The sequence below is a fragment of the Chiloscyllium plagiosum genome, chromosome 4, assembly GCF_004010195.1.
Source record: "Chiloscyllium plagiosum isolate BGI_BamShark_2017 chromosome 4, ASM401019v2, whole genome shotgun sequence".
NCBI classification, from domain to species: domain Eukaryota; kingdom Metazoa; phylum Chordata; class Chondrichthyes; order Orectolobiformes; family Hemiscylliidae; genus Chiloscyllium; species Chiloscyllium plagiosum.
Genome location: NC_057713.1, coordinates 8,892,212 through 8,905,907, shown reverse-complemented (window position 1 = coordinate 8,905,907; position 13,696 = coordinate 8,892,212). Strand labels below are relative to the sequence as shown.

The 13,696-nt window shown below is 38.4% G+C and overlaps 1 protein-coding gene across 6 annotated transcripts in view; it reads right to left on the bottom strand.

Annotated features, from left to right (window-relative positions):
• Positions 1-13,696, bottom strand: part of LOC122548836 (vacuolar protein sorting-associated protein 13B-like) — a 968,370-nt gene that overhangs the window by 100,730 nt on the left and 853,944 nt on the right. For 5 of the 6 annotated variants that reach the window (XM_043687672.1, XM_043687667.1, XM_043687671.1 and 2 more), the window contains 3 exons: positions 7,325-7,506; positions 5,691-6,040; positions 2,628-2,789 (listed from right to left, as the gene is read on the bottom strand). In XM_043687672.1, the coding sequence (XP_043543607.1) occupies positions 2,628-2,789; positions 5,691-6,040; positions 7,325-7,506 (694 nt within the window). The remainder of the gene's footprint in view (positions 1-2,627; positions 2,790-5,690; positions 6,041-7,324; positions 7,507-13,696) is intronic. The other variant, XM_043687669.1, reaches the window with a different exon arrangement.

Here is a 13,696-nt window from a genome sequence, read left to right as displayed (position 1 = left end):
GAGGGTTGACATTGAATTTCACCAGTCAGCTGTGCTTAGCTCCAAATTCAAGGTGGGACTTCAAGTAAAACAATTGAATTAATCGATGGAGTTTCAATGTATTTTCAACAGGAGGCTTTTGTTTTGCATAATTCCAGTTTTAACAAGGAGACCATTTGACTGATGTAACTTCAATGATTAGATTGTATTTTTTATTAGTCATTCTTCTGCGATTAAGACATAATTTAAGAACAGGTGCACAAGAACAAATTAGCAGGCAGAGTTGATGGCGAACAGTTCACATTAAACTCATCCCACCGTAGCAGGTCCTTTTCGCATGCTCCTTGTTGATTTGGAAAGTTGGAGCAGGAAAATCCATTCAGCCCCCCACATCGAACCAGTTCTGTCTTTCAAAGAAATTGGGGCTGATCTGTATCTTCACTCTGGATTCACACTGGACTTGAAAAGTTAGTTTTTAGATTTTCAGCATCCACAGTATTCTGCCTGTATTCATAAGCCACTAGTTAACCTCCTGAGATGTACCCAGCCTCTGCATTAACAAGACCCATTGCTGTGCTGTGTCAAGGTGGCACATAGCAATGAGGCATCTGACAGGCCTAACCTAAACTGCAGGGGATCTTGGAGAAATCTTGGTCCCCCAGAAATGTAATAGACATGTCCAATGGCATGTGAACACACCCTGGTGTGCAATAACCAGATCCCAGCAATGGGTGACATAATATCCTCTGGCCTGCAAGACTGAAAGGCACAGGAGTGGAGTTCGATAGACAGCTGGATGTTCTACTTAAGTAAGTACCTTTCATCTACTTCTGCAACTGAGTAGAGTTCAGACATCGGGGCTCCTGCTGTTCCTCAGAATCCAGATTATAAGATTGAGAGCAGGATACAGATGCCAGGCAAGTCTGTGTCTCCAAATCCTGCCCAGGATATGTAGCCAGAAAACAAACAGAGAGAGAGAGAAAACCTTCTCACACAGCCAATAGCTAAGGGCTGGAATACACTGCCTGAGAGTGTGGTGGAGGCATTTTTAATTTAAGCATTCAGAACGGGAGTGAGACTTTTAACTTGGAAGGAATAATGTGCAGGGTTACGATGAGAAGACTGGAGAAAGGCACTAAGTGTGATGCTCATTTTGGAGAGTTGGTGCAGACATGATGGGCCGAATGGCCTCCTTCTGCACCATAATAATTCTGTGCTTTGGTGAGAGTGTCCAGCCAGCACAGTCAATACAGTAAAAACTGTCAATCTTAGTGTCATTCACTCAGGCCCCACACTGAATGTGATTATTTTCTCATTTGACTTTACCAAGGTTCTCAGGCTGCATTTCCATCAACTTTCACAGATGGAAGAATGCAACTGTCTTAATATATTAATTTTACTCACTGTAAACTTCTACTAAAAGAGAAGGTTAATGAATACATTTTAACTCCTGCTTTGTTGCTGGTGAAAATACTGCAATATAATTGGCTACTTAAACTGGTTGATTACAATGTTGGCGGACACTTGGAAATCCCATTGATTTGGTGCCAGATTTAAACTAAATCCTCAACCGGAGAAACCAATGCTGCAGATATTGCTAGATCTTTGTGGGAAAACTTATTAGAGTTCTATTACTTTACTGTTAACCACGAAATCAGAGTCAGTGGTGGTCTTTTGGTTTGAAAGAACAGTTTGGTGATGCCATTGGAGAGGAACTGTAAAACGGATAGTATCAGTGGAATGGAAAAGATCAAAATGGACTTCAAAGAAAGCAATGATGTCAAAGTCAATGATTCAGTTGAGGAGGTAAGTGGGTAGCAATGGGATAGGTAAGTAAAAGCAAAATGATGGACAGACGAGATGTTATGGTAGGGAACAGCTTAAATGTAGTGGCGTCTGGTATAAATCCAATCATCTGTTTTCCTAGTTCCTTTTGAAAAGTTAATTTAGAGCTAAGGTTGGAAAATCCTAACAGTATCACGTCACTCTCAGTTAGGACACCTACCAGTGAGTATACTCTACGTCAATGCAACTGTCAAAAACAGGATATTTAAAAGTGAAGTGAAATTCCACCTTTGTGGAACAAACTACACATCACTGCCTCATACTTGTTTATGCCCTCTTAATCTTTCAGAACTGGAAGTTCTGTATTATGAGACATGAACGCTTCCTTTCACAATATGCATCCAACAAAAATGACAGAAATAAAGGCAAAAGCTGTGAGAGACAGCAGAATGTTCATCACTTTCATACAGAAGCCATGACAAAATGCCAACATTGGATTGGAGTGAGGAAATATGACAGGTGTTATTGGGTTGTTGAAGATAAACTGCACTTTAAAAGACTTTGTTAATTAACCTATTCAGATGCATTCTGAAGCACTTCTGTGGCAAGTAGAACTTGAACCCAAATCCTCTGGACCATAGGTAAGGGCACTACCATTGGACCACAATACTCCATGTCAGCATTCAGTACTTAAAGAAATTGGAGGCAGTGCATCACTGACATTTTCTGACTTGAATCATAAAAAGCTTGCTTTACTCAGAGCTATATTAATGTCTACTTCAAGGCACCTGCTGTTATTATTATCGTTTAGTCCCCTGAAAGAGCCGTCAAAGAATAATTCAGCAAGCTCCGTTTTGTAATACCTGCGGGGACTTGTGTGAACGCCAGCTGTACTGATGGCTGTGCTGACTGGCCAATAGAATATTTTCATCAGTATCCACCTGGCCAAACCGCAATGTCTCCTGAGTGTCATTACACATCACAAAGTGGCTGAAGATCAACTCCTCTGCCTCTGGATGTTCATTCTGGAACAGAAAACATCAGTGTGCATTAGATCAGCCCTAAAGATGTTTAGCAGCCATCCGCCTAGTGGTAAATACCACAGCCTGAAAACCCGAGGATGTGAATACACTGGTTAATATTTCAGATGACTGACAAAAGCTGGTTACTGTCTATGCCAGCATTTTAAATTCTCTATAGTACTTAATAAAACAGTTGTTTAAAAAAATTGGATCCTTCTGGTGGATTTGTGTCTCATCTAAATACTGATTTAGAACTTAAAGTTGGCAATGTCTCTGCAGCTTAATCTTTAATGGCTGCAAAAATATTTAGACAAAATACTAGCATTTCAGCTCAGCTTTCTACTTTTAAACTGCAAGAAAACTAAGATTTTCAAGGCTGACCAATATGACTGAAGCAATACTGCCTGGGAAAAATGACTGGCATCAAAATACAGAACTTGGTATTATGAAACAAAAATTATTTGTAATATTTATATATTATGAAAGAAAATATTTTAAAAACAGAACATAGTACAAATACTTTTTCAGTGATTACGTATAATTTGCATAATACAAGAATCACAGTTTTTATATAAACTGAACTACAGTGTTGCACATAAAGATTCAACAAAAAAAAAATTCTTTTGGAACTTGATTTTATAACTGAGTTCTCCGGCTTCTAGATATTCAATTCTATCTGTTAGGCTTTGTGCGACTCTTAAAATGAAGTCTACATGATCCAGTGCACCATGGTCACAGGAGCACAGGCCCACTTTGGGTCCTTGGGGTGTTGACCTGTCTTCCTCTCTTGACAGAGAAAAGAATGCACTTTCAAAACAAAAGAAGAAATTGAAATAGAGCTGCCCCATTAAATCAGAGCAGCCCATCACCAGTGCCCAAATCCATATCAACCCATAAACAATGTTGCAGACAATCAGAACACACATTCATATCTTTTCCATATTAAACACTGTGATTTCCAGAAGTAATCCAATTCAGGCTTCACTTGAACATAAGTGATAAATCACAACAGCTTTTGTAGTTGTGAGTGAACAGGAATGGGGAGGTTAGATTGCTGCTCTGCTATCATTCCTACATAATCTGTTAGTTTTCGCATCATGTGAAATGCCAAAGTATTTCTGCACAGTGCAAGAAGCATCCAAAAGGATTTCCTGCAACAAATATGAAATCTGGTGAATAACTGAAATTCAAACTGAAGGCATTTCCCGCAAGAGAAATTTGCAAATGCAATGCCCACTTGAGTACTTCTGATTCTAACATTCATGTTATCTTATGGGACTTAATCCATGTTTGGTACTTATGGAACTAAGAGATTTTAAGTACCGGTTTTGTCATCCGATATCAAGCTGCCACTGTCGATCAGAAAGTTACATCAGAAATATCTGCATTGATATAGCACCTTTTACAGACCCTTTTATAATTAATGAAATGCAGTCACAGAATTGCAGAATTGTTATAACATAGATGGGTGCCTTTTGACCCATTGTGTCTGCACTGGCTCACCAAATCATTTTTGATGTAAATAATTATCAAGTGCCCTCTTGAGTGTCTCAAGTGAACCTATCTCAACCTTCCTTCCAGGCAGTACATTCCAGACACTGAGTACTCACTGTGTGAAAAAGTGCTTCCTCACGTCACATTTATTTCTTTTGCTAATTATCTTATATCTGTGCCCTCTTATTCTCGATCTGTTCATAAGGGAACAGCTCTCTCCCCCGCATCTACTTTGTTCTGCTCACCATGCTTTTGAAAACTTCATCCAATCTCTGCTTTGCTGCCTTCTCTCTCAGGAAATCAGTCCCAACTTCTCCAAATTACTTTCACAACTGAAGTTTCTCACTGCCAGGACCATTCTCATAACCCTCTTCTGTACATCTTTCGTAAAGAGTGGTGTCCAAAACTGAACTTAATACTAAAGCTGAGGTTCCAAATACAAGGGCCAACATAACCTCCTCATTCCCATACTCTATGCCCTTATAAATAAGATATTGTATATTTTATTAAGTACTTGATCTACTTGTCCTACCATGACTTTATCATATATACACTCGGTTCGGTCTGTTCATGCGAACCCTTTAAAGTAGCATCCTTTATTTTACATTAACAATCTGACAACTTGGAAGATAACAATAACAGAATTTGTTTTCACCAAAGTTTATCAAGGGATGAAAATTGGCCAGAACATCTTCAATAACTCCCTTGTTCTTCTTTGACATAGAGCCATTGGATTGTTATGTCCACTCGACAGGGCAGACACGAATTCAATTTAACACCCTGCCACCTCTGTCAGCACAGCACCTGCCCAGCACTGTATTGAAGTGTCAGCTTATGTGTTCAGTTCAAGTCTCTGGAGTGGGACTGCAATAGATGCTTTGTCCTGGATGCCTCTTCATGTCAATGTATTTCAGTACACCTCAGGCAACGCAGTTTCAAATAAAAATAAGGCATTTTAAAGAAAACAAACATTTCACACAGTTAATCCTCCAGTATGTTTCAGATATTCTGAGGCTAATGAACACTAGAGGAACCTGAGTATCCTGACAATGAGGAATACAAGGCTATCATTTCATCTGATAAGTTTCCTTCTTTAAAAAGCTTATAATGAAAAGGTTTGGAGCTTATTGCTTAAAGAGGTACTTTTATTAGATAAATTTTATTTTGATTGACAAGACCTTGGATAACCCTGTGTCATTTTAATTAAAAATGAAAAATATGCTGATTCGACATCTGAGATCTCTAAATGATATGGGCATAGATGAATAATTAGAGTTGGGAAGTCAATCAGCCATGGTCTCACTAAATGGCAGAGCAAGCTCCAGTGGCCTACTCCAGTCCCAGAGTCCCTAATGGTCAACTACAAAAAGCTCTGATGTCATTTAAACTATTTCACATGCTTCAACATACCTGTCTCCAAGCACGAACTGCTGTGTCCAGTGAATGAATTGCGTGCTGCCCCGCACTGATAAACACAGGGTCAACAAACACATTTCCGTCTATCAGCTGTTCCATAGGGCTGTTGCTAACAGCTAGTTGCCCATGAAAAATGAGGGGTTTTAAAATGCTGGTCATAGTTAGATTGCGGTACTCGAGCAGCTTGCAGTTGGTGATCGCTGAGAACTGGAGTTCTCGGCAGACAGGGCCATCGGACCATTGCCGCATGTAGACGTTTGGAGTTTTCAGAGAAACAATCATGTATTCTTGCTCTGCAGGTAGCTTTCTATCAGGGATGAATGTCTGAAGACAGCTGGGATGTGCTGTGGTATGAAAGACATATTTCACACAAAGATTTTAGAAATTTCATGGATTGCATAAAGTAGTAACATTAAAACTATTCACCGATTTATAATAGATATTTAATCAGATAGGTATATTGCAGTTAAAGCTCTGAGGTAAAATAAAACCATTCTAATTTTGTCTATTTAATTGTAAAATGATTGTCCCAATTTGAATAGGAAGGATTAAAGTGATACCTTCAATAGTTTGTGATGGTTATTCCAAAGTTCAAAACAGAATGGGTTAAAAAGTTAGAATGGATTTATTGAGAACTTCAAACATTTTGAGAATTGTACAGGTCAAATAACCTGCTTTTGTGCTCTGTGATTCTGAGAAATTTAGATTTTCAGGAGTATTAACTACTAAAATCAGAAGAATCAGCGAAGTCGAACTACTACAAACAAAGGCATGGAAATTATATTCAGATTAAAGAGGGGAATTCCCAATACAATAGCAAAAGTGAATCACAGGCACACATCTTCAGCACTCAGAATGCATTTTCAAGTCCAAATGAAAGTTATCAATTTCTTTATTTAAAACTCACATTTCCATGAAAACAAGTGTTTTAGCACAGAAACACCAGTCAGCTTAACTAGTATAAGATAGTGGTGCTGGAAAATCACAGCAGGTCAGGCAGCATCCGAGGAGCAGGAGAATGGATGTTTCGGGCAAAAGACTTTAAAGGAACCAGAATCATCGATTCCCCCGCTCCTCAGATGCTTCCTGACTTGCTGTGCTTTTCCAGCACCACAGTCTCGACTCTGATCTCCAGTCCTCACTTTCTCCTAGTATAAGATGGTGTTTAAGCTCGACATAAACCTACTTCGTCTCACCCCATCAACTTACCTTACTAATCTCTTCTTCTTCAAGACCTTATGTAACCCTTTCCTAAATGCACATGGAACACTTTATTGTGAATTATTGTGAAACAATGGCATACCTTGTATTAGGTTGATTGTTTAATATATAACACTTAACATAAACTCTAATATATAGGATCAAATTAATTTGTATTAGTTAAATAAGCAATATATTTGAAAACAATCTCTCGTTCTCAGGTCATGGTATTTTACAGAAAACAATTCATGCTGTATTTAATTCTTTGAATAAAATCAAAAATATGTTTTCAAGAAAGCAAACTTATCTCTTTTTGTATTTAAGAAAAACGCTCTCAATATATTGTGACAGGTTTCCTCTGAATAAAACAGGAAAGCTTTAGCTTAGAACTGAAAATTTTTAAGTAACAAATTTGTTCAGTAATGTACCTTTACCGAGCTGATCCAGGTGATGGCAAAGGTGAAGCTCAATTTGGGCAAATTGCAATGAGATGCCAAGAGAAGGCACAAACCACGGTGCAAAACATGAATCGACCCTGGTGCAGGCTGCCAATGCCATTGGAGAGACAAGCTGATCACAGACACTTTGTGAGCCAGATTCACCATCACTGCTGATGAGAATACATGAGAGAAAAAATGTCACATTTATGCTGACATATTAGTGAAAGAAAGTACTTTCCAAATATTTGGCAAATGAACTTGATGGATATATTATTTTATTAAAGGTACATCTCAACAAACAAAGTTGTGCCAAAGGATTTTCACAGCACCAGGCTAACAACTATCTGAAAATCGGCAATTTCCTAAGGCCATAGCCACTGGCAAAGTATGCAAATAAAAATAAATTCAGTATTTTCTAGGCTAGTTGGATTCATATCTGGCATAAAGTGGTTGTTGGAGTTCACGGCATCCTTGCAGGAGTTCCACAGGGTAATGTCCCAGACAAAACCATCTTCAGCTGCTTTAACAATGACCTTTCCTCCATGATAAGGTCAGAAGTAGGGACATTCGTTAATGGTCGTACTGCATTCAGCACCACTTGCGACTCCTCAGATACTAAAGCAACTCATGCCCAAATGCAGCAAGATCTGGAAAATATCCAAGTTTGGGTTGACAAGTGGCAAGTAACATTCATGCTACACAAGTGCCAAGTAATGACAATATCCACAAGACAGCATTTAACCATTATCCCTTCAAGTTCAATGGAATTACCATCTCTAAATACCTCTTTATCAACATCCTGGGGTTTACCATTGACCAGAAACTGAACTGGATAAGTTAGATAAACACAGTGGACACAAGAGCTAGTCAGAAACCAGGAATACTGCAATAAGTAGCTCACCTCCCAACTCCCCAAAGTCTGTCCATCACCCACAGTGCACGTCAGAAGTGTGATAGTATAATCCATACTTATTGGACGAGTGCAGCTCTAACAATACTCGAGAAACCGAATACCATCCAGGATAAAGCAGCCTACCTGATTGACACTATATCTACATTCACTCCCCCACAATCAACATACATGGGCACCAGTGTATACTATCTATAAGACGTACAGGTACTACAGAAATTCACCAAGGCACCTTAGACAGCACCTTGCAAACTCACCACTACCATCTAGAAGGACAAGACAGAGGAACACCATACTTGCAAATTCCTTTCCAAACCAGACACTATTCCAACTTGGAATTATATTGCTAGTCCCTTGATATAACTGGATCAAAATCCCTTATTACATGGTCGGTCTACTTATACCGGTCTACAAATGGACTGCAGTGAATCAAGGAGGCAGCTAACCACCACCTTCTTAAGGGAAATACCGACGGAGAACAAATGTTGATCTAACCAGTGAAGCCCACATCCTTTGAATGAATAATAATGAAAAGTACAGGCAAACAACAGAGCTGTAAGAGGACTGCAAGAAACAACAAACGGTGCAAAAGAAAGTCAGATTAGAGAGCTCAAAAATGAAGGCCACTCTGCAGAGCACTTAAGTAACAAAGTTTGGATGTGAAAATACCACAAAGGAGATTTCAAGAATTCTTCGCGATATTATCAAGAAGACATTTTAAGACAATGTTTAAATGCGAGTTGTCTTTAATAGACAGTATTAAAGTATAACACAGCAAAAACAAAATTGAAAGACACAAGAAATTTTGCAGATACTTTCCCACAACTAGGAGATCTGTGTTGGATGGAATTTACTAAGTGCACTGAGCTCAGGATGAAATACAACTAACATTGGCAATCAGTGAGTAGTTGAGAGTGAATTAAAAAATCTGGAACATTACAGAATGCTAAATAGAATGCTAAATTATATTGACAAAACAATACAGGAGAAGTTAATGGAAGCTATGGATAGTTTTGTTCTCATTGACAAGTGTTGGTTCACACTCCAGCCACATCTCAATCTAACTAATGGTAATCCCTGTTTTCAAATCCCTCCATGGCCTCAACCCCCGAAATCTCTGTAACCTGAAATCTCTATAACCTTTTGAGACCACTGCACTCCTCCAATTCTGGCCTCACGCAAACTCCTCAGTTTAGCTACCACTGCTGGTAGTTGGGTCCTTTGTTACTGCAAGGATAAAACTCTGAAATTCTCTCACTAAACTTCGTCACCATGCTTTGTGTCTACTCTTTTTAGTCCCTTCTAAATTAACAATTCCTCTGAACAAACTTTTTGTTGCCTGTCTGAATATGTGACTCATTGTTAAATTTCATTTCATAACTCTCTTGTCAAGTGTCCATGACGTTAAAGTGGTGCATATTGCATGTAGCGGTGAGTGATCTGGTCACTAAGTATTGCTATAATGATTTTAAAAGGTCAGGTTCTACAAATGTTGGAAATTTTAAATAAAAGATAGCGGGACCCTCAGCATATCAGGTAGGCATTTGTAGAGAGAGAAAAACAGAGTTTCAGGTTGATGGTGCTGATAACAGGTCAAGACATGAAACATTAACTCTGCCCTTCTCTCACAACAGATGTTGTCTGATTTGCTGTGTTCTGAGCATTTGGTCTTTTTATTTCAATTATTGCACCCAGTTGTAGCCACACAGGTAGTAATATTGTGACAAGAATGGAGAGAAAAAACACAAGAATAGTTTGAGAGATAGAAGGAAAGAAAGACATGGAAAATGTAGATGTTCAGCCATAAATAATAGACAATGGGTGGTATTGAGCATTTCAAGGGAACAGGAGTAGGTCATTCAGCCCCTCAAGCCTGTTCTGTCATTTAATGAGATCATGGCTGATCTGTGGCTTAATTCTGTATATTTTCCTTTGTCCCATATCCCTTAATATCTTTGCTTAACAAAAAAAAAATGCCAGATTTCAAATTAACTATTTGTGGAAGACATTTTCAAACATCTTTGTTATCTGAAATAAGAGATAGTGGGAGTGCTATGTAAATGTAGTGAAGTGATTCCTAACATCTCTCCTGAAAGCTCTAGCCCAAAGTTTTAGGTTATGCCTTCATGGTTGGGTACCATATTTAAAGTTTCAGGTGTAACACTTGTTTTTATCAATAGCCTGCTCAGAAAAATGTAAACTCATAAAAACACATAATTAGACCTGGATTAAGAGCACAGGCACAAATGAAAGAAAGGCAAACTGAAGACAGAAGCCAAGAGGTCTACACAAAGTGGTCAATATGATGAATGTATGTTTCGGCTCAATTAATAATTTATCGAGTGCTACGATGTGTGTAGCTGGTGGTTTGTTCCAGACTATTGAATCGTTAATAGCCTGAATAGCATTTTGTACTTTTACCTGTCTTTTGATCATTATGGCACTTAGATTAAGCTCCAAACTGCATAAAAATATATACATATCTAATAAATACCTTTTTTTTGAAATATAGGATTTAAGAATAATTTTCATTTAAGAAAGCATTTATGGATGACTTCACGCAATTGTATTTATTCCCTGGAGTTTATTAATATAAAAGTTGGCCAAACATTCCCTTCAAAAGTTGATTTGGAGTTTTGGTTGCAATTCAAAAACATAGTTTCAAACAGCTGAAAGTGGTGTGCAAGCTAAAGCTACTTGAGTGCTTGTTGGCGAGAAAATCAAGTTAATAAAATTCCAATCCTGACCTGGAAGCACCCTGTTACATACACTGATCATTCAAACATTCAGCACTGGGGTCCAGTCGCAGGTTGCAAAGGTACATGAAGTATGAGAAACATGACTTACAGAGCATACAAACTTCAATACTTACAGAACTACATCCAAAAAGGACAATAAATCAAGGGCAAAGTAGGTAGAGAGACAATCCATGGCTCCATTTAACTATTTGTAACAGAAGGACAACATACATCCAGAGGTTTGCTTGTTCTGTACAGATGTTAAAAGTTTCCATTGTATCAATAGATCTAAGTACTGTAATCTAACAAAGGGGTCACTTAGCAACAGTTGAACATACAGGGAAATTCAATATGTCTAAGTTACTGCATTCTTTCAAAACACATTCCTGATCTCTTAAGCAGAAGTTATCTTTGCCAAGTCATCCTTCTTAATTTAAAACAGATAAAATGTTTTCTAATTCTGAAAATGGAGTTGTTATGCATAAAGCAGAAATTAATCCAGCATCACTCCAAAAGAAAGCATATTTTTCATTTGGCCAAAATTTGCTGCCAGAGTAATGATGAGGAGTTTACCAGTACTCACATTAATAATGCATCAATTATCCAGTAACTTGTGGCAAGGAAAAGAAACCCAACGAACTGCAAATTGCAGCATCACAAATCATTGAATGACTTGTGTCGCTCCAGCATTAGCCTCATGGGAACAGCTCTTCATTCTGACCCTCCCTGTGACTTTCAAGAAATTGCTGCATTTGCATGTTAGTTAACTATTACCTGTTGGTTCATTCAGGGAACCACCAAAACTGTGTAGTTTCTTACCAACAGGTAGTAAATGGTTCTGATTGACAGTAAATGAGTTTCTACATTTCTTACTTGATCCTTCTCTGCCTTTATCCAAAGTTTATCTCCCTCTCATTATTTTTCTTCCTGCACTTGATTTGATTCTAGTTCTCTTAATTCTATTGTTAATTTTATTTCCTTCCTTTGTCTATCCATAAATTATCCACTAAGGAGACAGATTGTTGATCTCCAAGCTCCCAGTTGTTCCACTGCTTTCGTCGCACTGTTATTATCTCACATCTCCAGCAGCTTAAAAAGTAAAAAAAAAACTGAGCATATAAGGTTGACCAAAGGGCAAGATTTGCTTTATTACTTCATGGGATGGGGCATTGCTCAGAATGCCAGCATTTACTGCCTGGCTCTAAATGTCCCTGAGAAGGTGATGTTGAAGTTCTGCAGTCTATGTAATGCCTGTACAGCCAGAGTGCTGTTAGGACGGGAAATCCAGAAAACTCAGAGACCAGCAATAGCCATGTGTTACCATATTACGCTTCTGGTTACAACTGTGAAAGTGTTCTAAATTTCACTGAAAAAGGAAAATTCACTCAAACTAAATGATCACAAGTAATAAAAACATGAAATGTTTAATATTTTATCTGTCTGGCCACTTCTAACAAAAATGAAATTATATCTTTATCCTTAGCATAATCAGCTGGTTCAGTAATAATACTTTACGGGCTACAGATGAGGTGGAGAGAGATGGCCCCAGGGAAAAGTAAGGATTACAGATTTTCTTCATCTCCAGATGAAGTGGAATGGTTTGAGTTTGTGTTCAGTAACTGCTGCAATTATATGGAATGCAATTTTCATGATTATTTCTTTCCTTTAGTCTATATTATCCATTGGAATGTTGACTATGCCATGTAAAGAGTACTAACTTCTTGGTCCCAAGCCACATTAACCAGCTGAGTTTCCCATTTTCACACACTTCATGGGAGTGGAGGGAAGGACATAAGATTTCCTTCTGAAATACAGTAGACATAGCCTGGTATAGTCTTCTGAGATGTTCACAAGACTGCTTTACGCATACACACAGCACACAAGAAGGTCATTAACCTCATGGTGACCCACCAGCTCATTTGTCCCATTCCCCCTGCTCCTTCCCAGAAATTATTTTTTTCCTTGAATTAGCTCTTCGATTCCCTTTTGCGTCCAACTCCCTTACAGGCCATCCATTGAAGATCACAGCAGTTAACTCATTTTAAAACTAAAATCCTTTTTTTACACCCCCGGTTCTTTTGATAGCCAGCTAAAAGGTTTAGCCTCTGGTCACTGACTCTTCTGTCACTATCAGTTTATTTTTGCTTATCCAATAAAATTGTGCATGGCTTTGAATTCCTTAACTCAAGTCCCTTTAACTTGCACTGTTCTAAGAGGAACAACGGCAGTTTCTTCAGTCTCACCGAATTACTGAGCCCACACCCTTGGCACTGTTCCAGGGAACTTCTTCTGCAATGTTTTCCAAAGGCTTCATGCCCATTTTGCCTTGCACATGTCTACACTGTAAATACTCATTCTGCACATTGGTGGGACATCAACTTGTACGCGATGGCTTAAGTATATTGAGGGAAGAGGTTTCTAATCCCATTACAGATGTCTCCCTTTCTTCTGGCAATATGTTTACGCTAAAGTCTGTGGGGCACAGCATAACGCAGTTTCGACCCAGAGATCATATGCTTGTTTATGTAGCAAAGTTTGTAAAATGCCCTACAGCCAAGACTGATGTATCAGCTGAATTTACACAACTTGCAACATGATCCCAGCTTCTGTGGCCTGTCTCGCTCTATATTTAGCTCACATAGGGAGAGTATCAGAAAACATTCTCTTAACTGTTATTTGACTTCTCATATGGAGACAAAAGTACCTGCAATA